General features: G+C 43.0%; 1 protein-coding gene across 1 annotated transcript in view; it reads left to right on the top strand.

The window, feature by feature from the left end:
* The first annotated feature begins 5,281 nt into the window (after positions 1 to 5,281).
* The window catches only part of SORCS3 (sortilin related VPS10 domain containing receptor 3), a 420,882-nt gene continuing 408,892 nt past the window's right edge, over positions 5,282 to 17,271 (top strand). The window contains exon 1 of the mRNA XM_069979813.1: positions 5,282 to 6,077. Within this exon, the coding sequence (XP_069835914.1) occupies positions 5,439 to 6,077 (639 nt within the window). The 5' untranslated portion in view covers positions 5,282 to 5,438. The remainder of the gene's footprint in view (positions 6,078 to 17,271) is intronic.

Raw genomic sequence — 17,271 nt, 5'->3', positions numbered from 1 at the left:
GGGTGTGGTTTTGCCTACACATAATGCCCACAGCATCCACTGGATAAGCCCTTTAAGCTCCTTCTAGTAGCAGCTGCGACTATTTATATGTGCTAAAAGGAGACAAAACTGTATCAAAACTGTAAAGAGTGTTAAAAAGTACTCAAAAACTACAAGCGGGAACTTAGCAGGCCGACACATTTACTATAATTTATAGAATAAAATTGGGGATAGTTACAGCAGAAATTTACCTGGTGTAGATTTCAATTTTTTTTCAAAATTTGTGCTACATTTATTAAGTGTTTTACACACTTGTTTACACTTTACTTGACAAGGGGCATAGTAGGGCATGGATTAATGGCACCACATTGGGGCAACATTTTGGTGCAAAGAACTAGTCTAAAGTAAGCCGACTAAATGGCTGTGTAAAGTTATGTAACGGCATCTAGAAATGTGCTGGTTGCAACATAGTATTTTGCACAAAATACACCAAAATTATCCAAAAATTTCAAGCCACGTCCCCTTACCATAAGTTATGTCTATTGGCTGTTTAAGCTGCACCCTCTCTGCTTAGTCATGTCTATTGGCTGTATAAGCCACAACTTCCCTGCTAAGTCATGTCTATTGGCTGTCTAAGCCACACCCTGCCTGCTAAGTCATGTCTATTGGCTGTCTAAGTCACACCCTGCCTGCTAAGTCATGTCTATTGGCTGTCTAAGCCACACCCTGCCTGCTAAGTCATGTCTATAGGCTGTCTAAGCCACACCCTCCCTGCTAAGTCATGTCTATTGGCTGTCTAAGCCACACCCTCCCTGCTAAGTCATGTCTATTGGCTGTCTAAGCCACACCCTCTCTGCTTAGTCATGTCTATTGGCTGTCTAAGTCACACCCTCCCTGCTTAGTCATGTCTATTGGCTGTCTAAGCCACACCCTGCCTGCTAAGTCATGTCTATTGGCTGTCTAAGTCACACCCTGCCTGCTAAGTCATGTCTATTGGCTGTCTAAGCCACACCCTGCCTGCTAAGTCATGTCTATTGGCTGTCTAAGTCACACCCTCCCTGCTTAGTCATGTCTATTGGCTGTCTGAGCCACACCTTCTCTGCTTAGTCATGTCTATTGGCTGTCTAAGCCACACCCTCTCTGCTTAGTCATGTCTATTGGCTAAGCCACACCCTCCCTGCTTAGTCATGTCTATTGGCTGTATAAGCCACAACTTCCCTGCTAAGTCATGTCTATTGGCTGTCTAAGCCACACCCTCCCTGCTTTGTCATGTCTATTGACTGTCTAAGCCACACCCTCCCTGCTTAGTCATGTCTATTGGCTGTCTAAGCCACACCCTCTCTGCTTAGTCATGTCTATTGGCTGTCTAAGCCACACCCTGCCTGCTAAGTCATGTCTATAGGCTGTCTAAGCCACACCCTCCCTGCTAAGTCATGTCTATTGGCTGTCTAAGCCACACCCTCCCTGCTAAGTCATGTCTATTGGCTGTCTAAGCCACACCCTCCCTGTTTAGTCATGTCTATTGGCTGTCTAAGCCACACCCTCCCTGTTTAGTCATGTCTATTGGCTGTCTAAGCCACACCCTCCCTGCTAAGTCATGCCTATTGGCTGTCTAAGCCACACCCTTCCTGCTAAGTCACGTCCATTTCCCCTCTAAGCTCCTCCTCTTTTCTAGTAGGGTACAGAAACAGCGCCACCCCCTGTCCTCAGGTTATGTGTGGTTTTTCAGCTCACTTCCATTGAAGTGAATGGAGTTGAGATGTAACATCACACACAACCTAAGGTCAAGAGTGACGCTGTTTGTGGAAGAAAGCAGCTATGTTTCTCTAGTCCTGGATAGCCCCTTTAATTGCGGTGCCTTTTACTCAGTGACTCTCGCCCATGGAGTGTGATCGGCCGTATTGTTATCAGCCAGGAGGAGATAAGAGGAGGACTCCTTAGGATGCGGCTGCTTTGTAAAATGATGGTAAATTAGTCAGGCTAAATTATGCAGAAAAGCCATTTATGACCCTCTTAGGTGACGCGTCCTCCCCTCAGCCTCCGGGCCTCATCACACCTTCCTCCTCCTGGATTCTCATGGAGAACAGTTCATATTTTTTCTCTTCCTTGGGAAATAGGGCGTGTAACCAATCCATTAGACTCAATAATTCAGGATGAGAGCAGGAAGGTGGCGATGGAAGCCGGAACCTTCTACACACCGGCACGGCGCATATTGACAGCTCCGATCACAGGCACAATCCGTCACCGCTGCCAGGTCCCAGCCTCTTCCTATCATCATCCCATCACTTTATAATTCACCATCTGCCATGTATACTGCTGCTGGCAACCTGTCATGGGGGACTACAAGTCCCAGCATTCTCTAATGCCTAACCTAAAGCTCCTGTTCACCAATGCAAAATCTGTAACAGAGTCCTCCCACACCATGTCTAACCCTGGCCTGCTCATATGAGACCCCCATAGCCCCCTATACTGACCACTCTTCTAATCCTTGTAGAATGAAACTGTTCACTTATACATGGAAGCTTCTACAGAGCAGAATAATTCTCACAGCTGAGGGTTTGCTACAGTTTTATCCAGTCTGGGAATTAAGCTGGCTCTTTTATTTTACTGCACTGATACATTGTAGCAAACAGTACAGTAGAGGGATTAGGGATGGTCCGAAACTGCCGAGGTTCGAGTTCCGATGAACCCGAACGCTCGGCATCAGATTCCCGCTGTCTGTGCCCACTCCGTGCAGCGGGTGGATACAGCAGGAGGACCGTCTGGAAAACTGGGATACAGCCTATGGCAGACAGCAGGTATCATTGCCGAGACTCGGTTCGGATCATCCCTAAGAGGGATGTGTGCCATTGATGGGATTTGTCATCTCTGGAGGTAATTGTAACAAATCCTCAGCTCTGAGACATGGTGGGTAAGTACAGGTTTTCAGGCTTTGGAAACGTGACTAGTCACTGACAGCAAGCAGAGATCTTGGCAATGGAATTGTCCGATTCTTAGGGTAAGCCTAGGAATCTAAGTAACATTTAGGTAAGGTCTATGTGACAGAAGACATCAAGTTTTATAGGAAATTATAACACAGCATACAGCAGTAGGATGAACCCAAAGTCATTGGGGTCTGTTGGGCACCTGTTGAATCCATCTTGTGACAGACCCTCCTGCTCTAGGTGTACTAGCAGGATACTACAAGCCCCTTTAATTTACCTGCACTGCAGCCCCATATAGTGCACAATAGAGTGGACACCTTTCCACTATTTTGTAATTGTTCATTTGTTTCCTGAATACAAAGTGAAGCAACTTTCTTTATAGTCTTCATTAAAAGTTTTCTACTATTTTGCTGCTGTAGAGTCTGTGCAGCCCCTTCCCATAGCCAGCTGTCCTGCTGCTTCTGACCTACATCCACAGCACAGGGCTACTATCTGTGCCAGCCATGTGTGCAGTACCCCTCCTGCTGCTCAGTGTTACAGATAGCAGCAGGGAGGGGGCTGTGCACAGCAGAGAGTGGAGAGAGAGGGAAACATCCTGGTGTCAGAGAGGAAAGATCCTACAGACTGTATATAGGGAGGGAGGGACAGGAGGAGGCAACCACTTAGTAACCACTAGGATATGTACAAGTATTACCAAAAGTGCCTGTGGCCCATAACTGCAGCATTCAGTGTGGGACTACAGGTCTCAGAGTAACCTGCCACCCCCAGTACATGCAGTTTGTACCTGACCTCTATAATCCTATCCAGTACTGCTGGGAAACATTTAATCTTTTATTGTTTGTTGAACTACAAGTCTCAGCATGCCATCCAGCAACCATAATAATAATAAAAATAATATTAATAATAATAATAATAATAATAATAATAATAATAATAATAACAACAACAATAATGGGTTTTGGTATCTGACTTGCTGGGACTTCTAGTTCCACTACATCACTACAGCTTTATTGAGAAACTACTAGGGAAACTGTCTGATAGAAAGCTACAGGTTGTGCTTGCTGGGAGTTGTAGTTACTGTACTCACCAGATACTGTATTACAGCTGCACAATGTGAGCAGAGGAGAAGCTTTCATCCCAATTGCCTATACTGTGACATGTAGTCCAATATCAGCTACTACATATATATATATATATATATATATATATATATATATATATATATATATATTGCACACACTGCACTGCAGGATGGTTACTGGTTACCCTGTTACTACTTGTAGTCCAATAACAGCTATTACATTATATATATATATATATATATATATATATATATATATATATATACCAAGCTGTATAGAGTGTGTTATAATAAGACACACACTGCACTGTTGGATGGTTACCCTGTTACTTGTAGTCCAATATCAATATATATATATATATATATATATATATATATATATATATATATATAAATATTGCACACACTGCACTGCAGGGTGGCTACCTGTTACTTGTAGTCCAATAGCAGCTATTAATATATATATATATATATATATATATATATATATATATATATATATGCCAAGCTATATAGAGTGTATTATAATAAGACACACTGCACTGCTGGATGGTTACCCTGTTACTTGTAGTCCAATATCAGTATATATATATATATATATATATATATATATATATATATATATATATTGCACACACTGCACTGCAGGATACTGTTACTTGTAGTCCATCACATCCAGACACATACAGGGATAACCTGCAGATCCTATTCCCTCTCCGCAAGGGTTAACAGCCTCTGAGTGTGACCCAGACAGAACTAAGGAGTTTTTGTTCTTCCTCCCTGAGAGAGAGAGAGGCTCAGTCTTCTCCGTGGTCCAGCTCTCCTCCAGCTCCGGGGATAGAGGAGGATGAGGCAGGGAGGATGCTGAGCCCTGGCCTCCCTGCTCCTCCCTGTGCTCCTCCAGATGGCTGCTGCTCCCTCTGCCATAGAAGCTGCTGGAGGCTGGACCTGCTCCTCTGAGTCTTGCTCACACAGTGATGACAGCAATTGAGGAGATGCCTTGCACCTACATGCATCTGGCTGCTCACATTCTGCTGAGATCTCTGGCAGCAGCAGCAGGAGCTGCACTCTGTGGATAGGGATGAGAAGCTTCTGCCAGGCTGCAGGACCCATGCACAGTGCACCCATCCAGCCAGCTGCAGCCATGCCCTGGGAAGATGCCATAGAGATGCCAGTCTAAAGTCTCCCTGTGCCAACCCTGAGCTGCTGCTGCTGCTGGAGATGCTGCTCTGCACATGAAGCTGCTCTGCATCTTGGAGATGGCATCCCCATTGCCTTGAGTTGGTAGAGTGTGGGCTCTGAGACTTGGCTTCAGTTCAGTTCCTCCCCATGTGGGGGCTCACTTGATCACATTTTCAAGCACTTTTCGGCTGAAATCCCTTATTCTTCCCCATATTACACAGGCTCCAGCGGTAGATGAGATTGAGTTGGGCTGGAAAAGGGACACCAGGACCATGAAGCCCCATAGAAGAGCCTGCTCCTCCAGCCTGCTTGGATACCTATGGATCTATCTTCTTCTGGGCGCCTCTTCCACCAGCGGGGAGATCACTTGCAGACACTGTCACACCAGAATCCAGCTGAAGGATCATGGATTACTAAGCGGGGACATTGGGCAACCTAGAAGGGTGGTGAGGGAAGTTCTCCAGAACTCCAGAGAAGAAGAAGTCCTACAAGTGCATGGTGTCCATGGCAAGGAGCCAGGAGACCTCAAGACAGGGTCCAACAAGCAGGAGTCAACTTTCCACCCCAGTAAGAGAGGTGTCTCTGCCAGGGGAGACCACAGAGCTGCTCCTACTGGGGGGGAGACCAGGGGAAGGTGGCTGACCAGGGTGAGGAGAGACCAATCTGGAGGCAGCAGACTTGGCAGGGAGATCCTGCTGCCTTCTGACCCCAGTGACGAGGACCCTCTGACCAGCTTCCCTATGGAGGGACAGAAGATCAGGAGAGCTGAGAGTAAAGGATCCAAGGAGGATGGAAGGTTTAACCGAGCTCGGCTGGAGGAGATGAGACTGAGCAGCAGCAGCTTCCCCCTGACTGGAGACTCAGCTCATAACCAAGCCATGGTGCACTGGACTGGGGGACACAACAGCAGTGTGAGTACCGCTCCTGCATGCCAGCACATCATCCAGGCACATGCATGGACTCTAGTAGGGGGCTAGGAGCAGAACCTGTTACAATGTTACAAATGCAAGTTCAAAATTATTCTGTTACAATGTTGCACTCGCAGATGGAGAGTATTATTTCTATAATGTTGCACTTACACGTACAGATCATTCTTGTTACAATGTTGCACTTGCAGCTATAGATCATTCTTGTTACAGTGTTGCACTTGCAGCTGTAGAGCATTCGTTACAATGTTGCGCTCATAGATGCAAAGTATACTTTCTGTAATGTTGCACTTCCACCTATAGGTCATTCCTGTTACAATGTTGCACTTACACGTATAGATCATTTTTGCACTTGCAGCTATAGATCATCCTTGTTACAATGTAGCCCTTATAGAGGTAGCTCATTCTTGTTACAATGTTGCACTTACACATATAGATGATTCTTATTACAATGTTGCACTTGCAGCTATAGATCATTCTAGTTACAGATCATTCCATTTCGTGTTTTACAGATTCTTGTTACAATGTTGCACTTATAGAGGTAGCTCATTCTTGTTACAATGTTGCACTTGCAGCTATAGATCATTCTTGTTACATTGTTGCACTTATAGAGGTAGCTCATTCCTGTTACAATGTTGCACTTGCAGCTATAGATCATTCTTGTTACAATGTTGCACTTGCAGCTATAGATCATTCTTGTTACAATGTTGCACTATAGAGGTAGCTCATTCTTGTTACAATGTTGCACTTGCAGCTATAGATCATTCTTGTTACAATGTTGCACTTATAGATGTAGCTCATTCTTGTTACAATGTTGCACTTGCAGCTATAGATCATTCTTGTTACAATGTTGCACTTATAGAGGTAGCTCATTCTTGTTACAATGTTGCACTTATAGAGGTAGCTCATTCTTGTTACAATGTTGCACTTGCAGCTATAGATCATTCTTGTTACATTGTTGCACTTATAGAGGTAGCTCATTCCTGTTACAATGTTGCACTTGCAGCTATAGATCATTCTTGTTACAATGTTGCACTTATAGAGGTAGCTCATTCTTGTTACAATGTTGCACTTGCAGCCATAGATCATTCCTGTTACAATGTTGCACTTACAGCTGTAGCTCATTCTTGTTACAATCTTGCAGATGCAAGCTTCCTTTTACAACGTGACGAGTAAAGACTTTGTTACAATGTTGCCATTCCAGATGTGGATCCTTGCTATAACAATGTTGCAATCACAATCTCACAAGTTTTATACGAGGTTTTTTTTTATAATGGTTGCCTGGCCCTTTAAATGTTTATTATATGTGTATATGAAGTGACACGCTGCAGAGACTGGACCAGTCTATTACAACCAGTCAGTGTCTAGTCTTTCCTGCTCTGGGGACTCTGGCAGCCATGCTGGGTCTTGTAGTTCCTATGTCCATGTATGATGATGGGATCAGGTAGACCCTGTTCCTGAGCCTGGAGACCCCCCTTTCTGTCTGCTCCACCTGTCACTGCCCCCTGGATGTGCTCGGGGTAGCAATGTCCCAGCATGCCCAGCACTGCCTGATTTATAGCTCAGGGAGACCCTACAGACATGACATTGTGCTCAGGAGAAGGGCTAGCTGTGTCTGTGGCCATAGGGGGAGGGGGTGGTCACTTCAGGGAGGAAGGGGTTAATCCTGTCTGCTATAAAAGCTGTGTATTTTATTATAACACCAGGAGACTATCTGTCATTTAACTCCTTGTCTCCTGGAAGCTGTGGGGCAGATGAAGGATAGGATTATACCCTGAGTATGGGAAAGTCCCTGGGGAGCAATGGGTTAATGCCATCTCCAGCCATGTGTATGGGCAGAGAGCAGGGACCCCCGGCTTCTCCAGACACATGTGATCATAAACTGCTTTGTCCTGCCAATGTGGCACTTTTCTGGACTGTGACAATCCCTAAATCCACCAGCTGGTGGCGCCCTTGAAATTCCTATCCCAATGCAAAGGGGGGAATGAATCCAGGAATTCTCTAAGTCACTGTGCTGTGTGTGCATGGGATATGATGTAATTCTGGGTAGATTATCCATAGGATTCATTCCTAGTGTCCTGTTGGGGGATTTCACCCAAAACCTGTCAATTTGTCAGTGTATAGGACTCGCAAAGTGTCCTGAGCCCTCTCCTGGGAATGGGGGGGGGGGGGGGGGGGGGGGGGGGGGTTAACTGGGACCCTCCTGGGTATGGGGGGTTAACTGGGACCTATCTCCTATCTATCTATCTATCTATCTATCTATCTATCTATCTATCTATCTATCTATCATCTATCTATCTATCTATCTATCTATCTATCTATCATCTATCTATCTATCTATTATCTATCTATCTATCTATCTATCTCCTATCTATCTATCTATCTATCTATCTCCAATCTATCTATCTATCTATCTATCTATCTATCTATCTATCTATCTATCTATCTATCTATCTATCTATCTCTAACTTTCTATCTATCTATCTATCTATCTATCTATCTATCTCCTATCTATCTCCTATCTATCTCCTATCTATCTATCTCCTATCTATCTATCTATCTATCTATCTATCTATCTATCTATCTATCTATCTCTAACTTTCTATCTATCTATCTATCTATACAAAAAAGGGGTCAGTGGAGCCTCAGTTACGAGTCTCAAAACACGGGAATAGCCAGATATCCCTCTCTCCAGAGAAGAAAGCCCATTGCCAAGGGGTGCCTCCTAGTGGGGAGAGCACCAAACCCCCCTGATACGTAGTCCCTCAGGTCCTCACTCTGTTACGAGCTTTGGGACCTAAATAGGGAAACACCAGGGTGGCCCCTGTAAGTCAAAGTCTAACTCTGTGGCGAGTATAACAACATAAAACAAGGGTTACCAAGGCTAGGCATCCATCCACAGACTGCTGTTTCGGGGTATTTGCCCCTCGTCAGTGAGGAGCAGGATTCTGGCTACTGTGGCAATGATAAATATCGATATCTATCTATCTATCTATCTATCTATCTATCTATCTATCTATCTATCTATCTATCTCCTATCTATCTATCTATCTATCTATCTATCTATCTATCTCCTATCTATCTATCTATCTATCTATCTATCTATCTATCTATCTATCTATCTATCATCTATCTATCTATCTATCTATCTCCTATCTATCTATCTCCTATCTATCTATCTATCTATCTATCTATCTATCTATCTATCTATCTATCTATCTCCTATCTATCTATCTATCTATCTATCTATCTATCTCCTATCTATCTATCTATCTATCTATCTATCTATCTATCTATCTCCTATCTATCTATCTATCTATCTATCTATCTATCTATCTATCTATCTATCTATCTCCTATCTATCTATCTATCTATCTATCTATCTATCTATCTATCTTCTTTCATTATGTTATTACCTTATTCTCCCTTCCTCCGTGTATTAGGCTGCAGTGAGGGGCTATCACTAGTCTGGGGGTTATGACAGATCCTGATGGCTGTAACCAAGTGCAGGGATTCCTAGCTCATGTACAGTATATATCATAGGTGTCAACTACTACACCCATCATCTTCCCCCTAGGCTATAAGTAGATGCAGGGTGGGATGGCTGAGCAGTGGACTAGGAGCCCCATCATCCCCAGCACAAGGACTTACACCAGACTGGAGTCTTTATTGTTATTACTATCATTATTTTTTTTTACATTTTATTTCCCTTTCTTTTTCTATTAAACATTACTCGTTTTTTTTTTTGTTTTATTATTTTTTCTTTCTTTTCTTGTTATCGCTGCTTTATTCTGTATCGGATGATTACATGGAGTTCATGTCTCCTGTCTCCCTGGTGGCTCAGTAAAGTCTATCAGGCAGCTCTCTTTTCTTCTTGCTGGTTATTTATCTCTATTATTAGAAATTATTATTATTATTATTTCTGTAATAATTCGGTGGATACAACCCATGCCAGCGATAACATGTAGACATGTTTGGTAGGTAGTATTGTCTCCTTTTCCTGTATGAAGAAGATTCATTCCCTTCCTAGTGCATGAATATAATCCCAGATCTGCAGTAAAGACTGACACTAATACAGTCAGAGCAGCAGGAGTGAGAAACCTGCTGGAATCTGTATCCCGGTATAAGAATGGAGATTTATATACTAGTCAGGGTTTGCATACAGCTTGGTGACAACTCACCAGGTTCCTGTAATGACAGTGGTAATAGCAGCTGCTGACTCACCAGAAATGACCAATTCATGACTGTAGATGGAAAAAGGATATGGCAAGTAGATCTCTGACGTCTGGCGCCACCTAGGGGAAGTTTGAACACTGGATTAAAGTCAAGTCAGGATCTATCCTACAAGGGGAAAGCTGTAGACTCTATTGGATTGCCAATGATCCCCAGTCATAAGTCAAACATTGAGGCAATACAATACTACAGCCTATAGGTGGCACCAGAGAGCAAGTTCTTTACTTTAGATAAGAAATATTTGCATAGGCCTTTTTTCCATAATTCCCAGTGACACACAAATGGTTGTATAGCTGCAATGATTATTGGCGCCACCTATTGGTCATTTTACCAGAATTATCTGTATCCAGAAAGAAGGAAACAAGTCACAGGTGTCACAGATCCAAGAGTTTTAAGGATCATGATGAGTGCAAAAAAACAGTTAGATATAATGGTGAAGCTGATGTATCCTGGTATATTTATCTACCGTCATTTGCTAATCCAGAATATTTGATAATCTGAAGCGTCTGATAATCCGTCATTAAAGGAAGTCGACTGTAATGACTTTTTCTTCTGTGAACGTGCGGATCGATACAAACGCCGGCTGATGATATCGCTACATATTGGAGTTTTCAGCCCCATAGAGATAAATATTCTTAGAAAGCCTTTTCCAATTTTTGTTTCCATTCAGAAGTAAATTGGATTCTATTGGTTTGGGATGAGCTGCAGCGAGGGGTTAACTATCTTTGTATCGATAGGATCTGTTCATAGGGGAGGTAATGGGGGGGGGGGGGGGGCTGCGTAGATTGGGCTTTAGCTTCATCAGAAAGCATAAGATGTACAATATATATATATATATATATATATATACACACACACACACATGCACACACACTTTCTTCATACTCAGTAGATATACTTACTAGTTACAGCACATGCGTCTCCAAAAAAGCAAAGTGACAACCTGTATGGTTGCTTGTGGTTGTCACTCAACTTTTTAACTGAATTGTAACTGTAGTTATGCAGGGCATTGTGGGTGTAGGGAAGGGTATTGCTACATATTCAGCAAAATATACATTATACATTACATTAATGATCCTGTACTGATCCTGAGTTACATCCTGTATTGTACTCCAGAGCTGCACTCACTATTCTGCTGGTGGGGACACTGTGTACATACATTACTGATCCTGTACTGATCCTGAGTTACATCCTGTATTATACTCCAGAGCTGCACTCACTATTCTGCTGGTGGGGTGACTGTGTACATACATTACTGATCCTGAGTTACATCCTATATTATACTCCAGAGCTGCACTCACTATTCTGCTGGTGGGGTGCATGCATTACATTAGTGATCCTGTACTGATCCTGAGTTACATCCTGTATTATCCTGTAGAACTGCTTGTACTACCCACCTAGGACAGGTAGCTCACATACCACATAGTGATCAGGACTCTCTGGAGACCCCAAGATCCTGGTCTTACTGGCTTTCAGGTGGAGATAGGGGCGCAGTAATGTAGTCACAAACAAAGCTGGACACTGTGACTCCTGAAGAGGCAGTGAACAACTAAAGGGATTACAGTGTACACTCACTTACCTAGAGCTTTCTGTTGGTGACATCATCAGCAGCGTATGACATCACCTGTCTGTTACAGCCACACATTAGCATATTATCACCCTATGGACAGTACTGCCCTATGTCTTACAGTAACATTATCTATCTCCTATCTATCTATCTATCTATCTATCTATCTATCTATCTATCTCCTATCTATCTATCTATCTATCTATCTATCTATCTATCTATCTATCTATCTCCTATCTATCTATCTATCTCCTATCTATCTATCTATCTATCTATCTATCTATCTATCTATCATCTATCTATCTATCTATCTATCTATCTATCTATCTCCTATCTATCTATCTATCTATCTATCTATCTATCTATCTATCTCCTATCTCGTATTTTTCGCTTTATAAGACGCACTTTTTTTCCTCCCAAAGTGGGAGGAAAATCTAAGTGCGTCTTATAAAGCGAAGACGGCTCCCAAGCAGTGCAGAGCACCGCATGGAAGCCGTCCCGCCCGCCCCCTGTATTGCCGCTCACTATGCATATGCATAGTGAGCGGCTCTGAGCGATCCCCTCCGCCCGCCCAGCCTGCCCCTCCATCGCCGCTCAGCTGAGCTGATCAGAAGCCCGGGAAAGTGCAATGAGCAGCACTTTCCTGGGCTCCTGATCGGCTGTCAGCTGAGCGAGCGGGCGGAGGTGGTCCCGGAACTCACCTGTCCGGCGGCCCCAGCAGCTCCTGTCTCCCGTCGGCCGTGCGCACTTCCGACATCCTCCGGGCACAGGCAGCGGGGTACAGAGACTGCCTGTGTCCTGGATGTGTTCTGCAGCCTCTATCATTCATGATAGAGGTTGCAGGACACTTCCGGCACAGGCAGCGTCTCTGTACCCCGCTGCCTGTGCCCGGAGGATGTCGGAAGTGCGCGCGGCCGACGGGAGACAGGAGCTGCTGGGGCCGCCGGACAGGTGAGTTACTGGTTTGTTGTTTTAGGGGGGGAAATGGCTGCTATGGGGGGCACAGGGTACTAAGGGGGTCACTGGCTACTATGGGGGTCACTGTCTACTATGGGGGTCACTGGCTACTATGGGGGCACTGGCTACTATGGGGGGATTGGCTACTATGGGGGGATTGGCTACTATGAGGGGCACTGGCTACTATGAGGGGCACTGGCTACTATGGGGGGATTGGCTACTATGAGGGGATTGGCTACTATGAGGGGCACTGGCTACTATGGGGGGATTGGCTACTATGGGGGGCACTGGCTACTATGAGGGGCACTGGCTACTATGAGGGGCACTGGCTACTATGGAGGGATTGGCTACTATGAGGGGATTGGCTACTATGAGGGGCACTGGCTACTATGGGGGGATTGGCTACTATGGGGGGCACTGGCTACTATGTGGGGCACTTTATGGGGGATTGGCTACTATGTGGGCACTATATGCTATCTCCAAACTGTGACAATGAGCAAAATATTTTTTTTCTATTTTTCTCCCCTAAAATCAGGGGTGCGTCTTATCAAAAGGTGCCTCCTATAAAGCGAAAAATACGGTATCTATCTATCTATCTATCTATCTATCTATCTATCTATCTATCTATCTTTCTTCTATCTATCTATCTATCTATCTCCTATCTATCTATCTATCTATCTATCTATCTATCTATCTATCTATCTATCTATCTATCTATCTTACCATGATCACACTATACAGCTGCCCCAGCATTGCCGGATTCCATCTTGGGCCGCTCTGCGGTTTTCTCCCAGTGAATATCATCTTCCTCATCTTCCAATAATCTTATAAATATTCTCCTAAACGTTCTGAGCCGCTGTCGAGCGTCGTCCCTGAATTCAATCTGTAATTGCGTTTGTTCCGCCAAGTGATGTACATGTGTTTTTCTTTTTCTACGATAGAAGAATGAGATACGAAAATCGCTATTTTCAGCCTGTTATTAAGGTGGAAATAGGTGTAATTTAGAATCTGGAAAAGTTTCCATCCTCGGTGATTCACACTCGCTGTCACTTCTATATTGGGTTTAGGAATATATATAAGATTTATATATAAGAATATATAAATCACTGGCTGATACCTGTGGCTGCACACCTAGAGGAAATACAGCTCTCTGCAGCCGTCTTCCTCACAGCTTGCTGGGACTTGTAGTGTGTTATCAGCTGGAGAGGCATGTACATGGACTACTGAGCAGCCTGCTCTGCAATGTTATGGCTTCCCAGTTCCCCCTGCAGTCCTATGCACTGACCAGCACCCTCCCAGTTCCTCCTGCAGTCCTAGGCACTGACCAGCACCCTCCCAGTTCCTCCTGCAGTCCTATGCACTGACCAGCACCCTCCCAGTTCCTCCTGCAGTCCTATGCACTGACCAGCACCCTCCCAGTTCCTCCTGCAGTCCTATGCACTGACCAGCACCCTCCCAGTTCCTCCTGCAGTCCTATGCACTGACCAGCACCATCCCAGTTCCCCCGGAAAAAACAGCTCACATACAGTTTTCTTTGTCTTTAGCAGAATGCAGCAGCTCAGAACTGGGGGAAGGAGACGGAAAAGGTCATAAAAAGTATGGAAGGAATTGTTAGTCTCGGGGGTGGTGTGTGAGTGTGTGTGTGTGTCTGTGTGTGTGTGGCGGTATTCAACATGTATTTTACGTGAATGTAATGTTTGTCTTTTAATTCTCCTCCTTCTTTCGTCTTTAAGGTGTCGGCAGCGGCCATGTATACAGTCATAGTATCCTGTATGTGGTTGCTCTTTGTCTCTCTTCCTCAGCAGGAAGTCTCAGCGTCTGTAGAACAATAGTGAGTGATAGAGAGATGAGAGTGTATAGTGCTATGTATCTGAACTGTATATAGAAATATTTATCTGGACTGTATATAGCGCTATGTATGGGGCCTGTGTATAGAGCTATTTATCTGGCCAGTATATGGCACCATTTATCTGGACACTATATAGTACAATTATCTGGACAGTCTATAGCACTATCTATCATGACTCTATATAGCACTATTTGTCTAGACAGTATAGCTTTATCTCTCTGGACTGTATATAGCATTGTTTCTCTGGACACTATATTGTACAATTATCTGCACATTATATAGCACTATTTATTACCTGGACAGTCTATAGTGCTGTTTTTCTCGACATTAGATAGAACTATTTATTATCTGGATAGTCTATAGCACTATGTATTTAGACTGTATATAGCACTAATTGTATGTACATTATATAACCCTATTTATCCTGACAGTCTATAGCACTATGTATATGGACACTATATAACCCTATTCATCCTGACAGTCTATAGCACTATGTATATGGACACTATATAACAGTATTTATCCTGACAGTCTATAGCACTATGTATATGGACACTATATAACCCTATTCATCCTGACAGTCTATAGCACTATGTATATGGACACTATATAACAGTATTTATCCTGACAGTCTATAGCACTATGTATATGGACACTATATAACAGTATTTATCCTGACAGTCTATAGCACTATGTATATGGACAGTATATAACAGTATTTATCCTGACAGTCTATAGCACTATGTATATGGACAGTATATAACAGTATTTATCCTGACAGTCTATAGCACTATGTATATGGACACTATATAACAGTATTTATCCTGACAGTCTATAGCACTATGTATATGGACACTATATAAACCTATTCATCCTGACAGTCTATAGCACTATGTATATGGACACTATATAACAGTATTTATCCTGACAGTCTATAGCACTATGTATATGGACACTATATAACAGTATTTATCCTGACAGTCTATAGCACTATGTATATGGACACTATATAACAGTATTTATCCTGACAGTCTATAGCACTATGTATATGGACAGTATATAACAGTATTTATCCTGACAGTCTATAGCACTATGTATATGGACACTATATAACCCTATTCATCCTGACAGTCTATAGCACTATGTATATGGACACTATATAACAGTATTTATCCTGACAGTCTATAGCACTATGTATATGGACACTATATAACCCTATTCATCCTGACAGTCTATAGCACTATGTATATGGACACTATATAACAGTATTTATCCTGACAGTCTATAGCACTATGTATATGGACACTATATAACAGTATTTATCCTGACAGTCTATAGCACTATGTATATGGACACTATATAACCCTATTTATCCTGACAGTCTATAGCACTATGTATATGGACAGTATATAACAGTATTTATCCTGACAGTCTATAGCACTATGTATATGGACACTATATAACAGTATTTATCCTGACAGTCTATAGCACTATGTATATGGACACTATATAACAGTATTTATCCTGACAGTCTATAGCACTATGTATATGGACACTATATAACAGTATTTATCCTGACAGTCTATAGCACTATGTATATGGACACTATATAACCCTATTCATCCTGACAGTCTATAGCACTATGTATATGGACACTATATAACAGTATTTATCCTGACAGTCTATAGCACTATGTATATGGACAGTATATAACAGTATTTATCCTGACAGTCTATAGCACTATGTATATGGACACTATATAACCCTATTCATCCTGACAGTCTATAGCACTATGTATATGGACAGTATATAACCCTATTTATCCTGACAGTCTATATTCAGAGTATAGCTCCCTGTCCAGGACCTGTCCATGGCATGGAGACACTATATTAACCCTATATTCATCCTGTCCTCATTGTGCATTTGTTTTGTGCATTGTCCTTTTGGAGCTTTATAGAGAAACAATGGAGAACTGTGCACTAGGGGGAGCAGTGCCCTATAAAACCGCCAACCGTGCCACATTACACCAGCTGTTAACCCTTTCTCTCCTGTATGGGTGACATGCTGGTGATCCAGGTGACTAAGTAGTGACCAGAGGAGATGTCTGCGGTAATAATGGAGCTCAGACCAGGCTCCATCTATGACATTACCCACAATGCATCCCGTAAATCTTTCCATTACTTAAACTGTGAAGGATCTGACCCCATTTAGGAGGATGTTGTCACAGAGATGCAGTAGTGTTAGACGTGGCGTCATTTTATATAATACAATGTCTCCCAAAGCTGAGGGGGGATCCATAAGGGACTATAAAGTATAGAGACAAAGCTTAAAGGGTCAGTCTGGTCTGAATCTTAAAGGGTCAGTCAGTCTGGTCTTTAATCTATCTCCATATTGTGCCAAAACATTACTGTTATACAGTACATAAAAATACTGCCATACAGTGCCCATACATCATACAATGTCCACATAATACCATTATACAGTACAGAAAACATAATGCCATACATTGACCATATATAACCACCATAAAGTGCCCTACAAAAAGTTATACAGTACAAAAAAAAAATACTGCC

The sequence above is a fragment of the Dendropsophus ebraccatus genome, chromosome 8 (genome assembly GCF_027789765.1).
Source record: "Dendropsophus ebraccatus isolate aDenEbr1 chromosome 8, aDenEbr1.pat, whole genome shotgun sequence".
In the NCBI taxonomy this organism is placed as follows: domain Eukaryota; kingdom Metazoa; phylum Chordata; class Amphibia; order Anura; family Hylidae; genus Dendropsophus; species Dendropsophus ebraccatus.
This window is presented reverse-complemented; position numbering and strand designations above follow the sequence as displayed.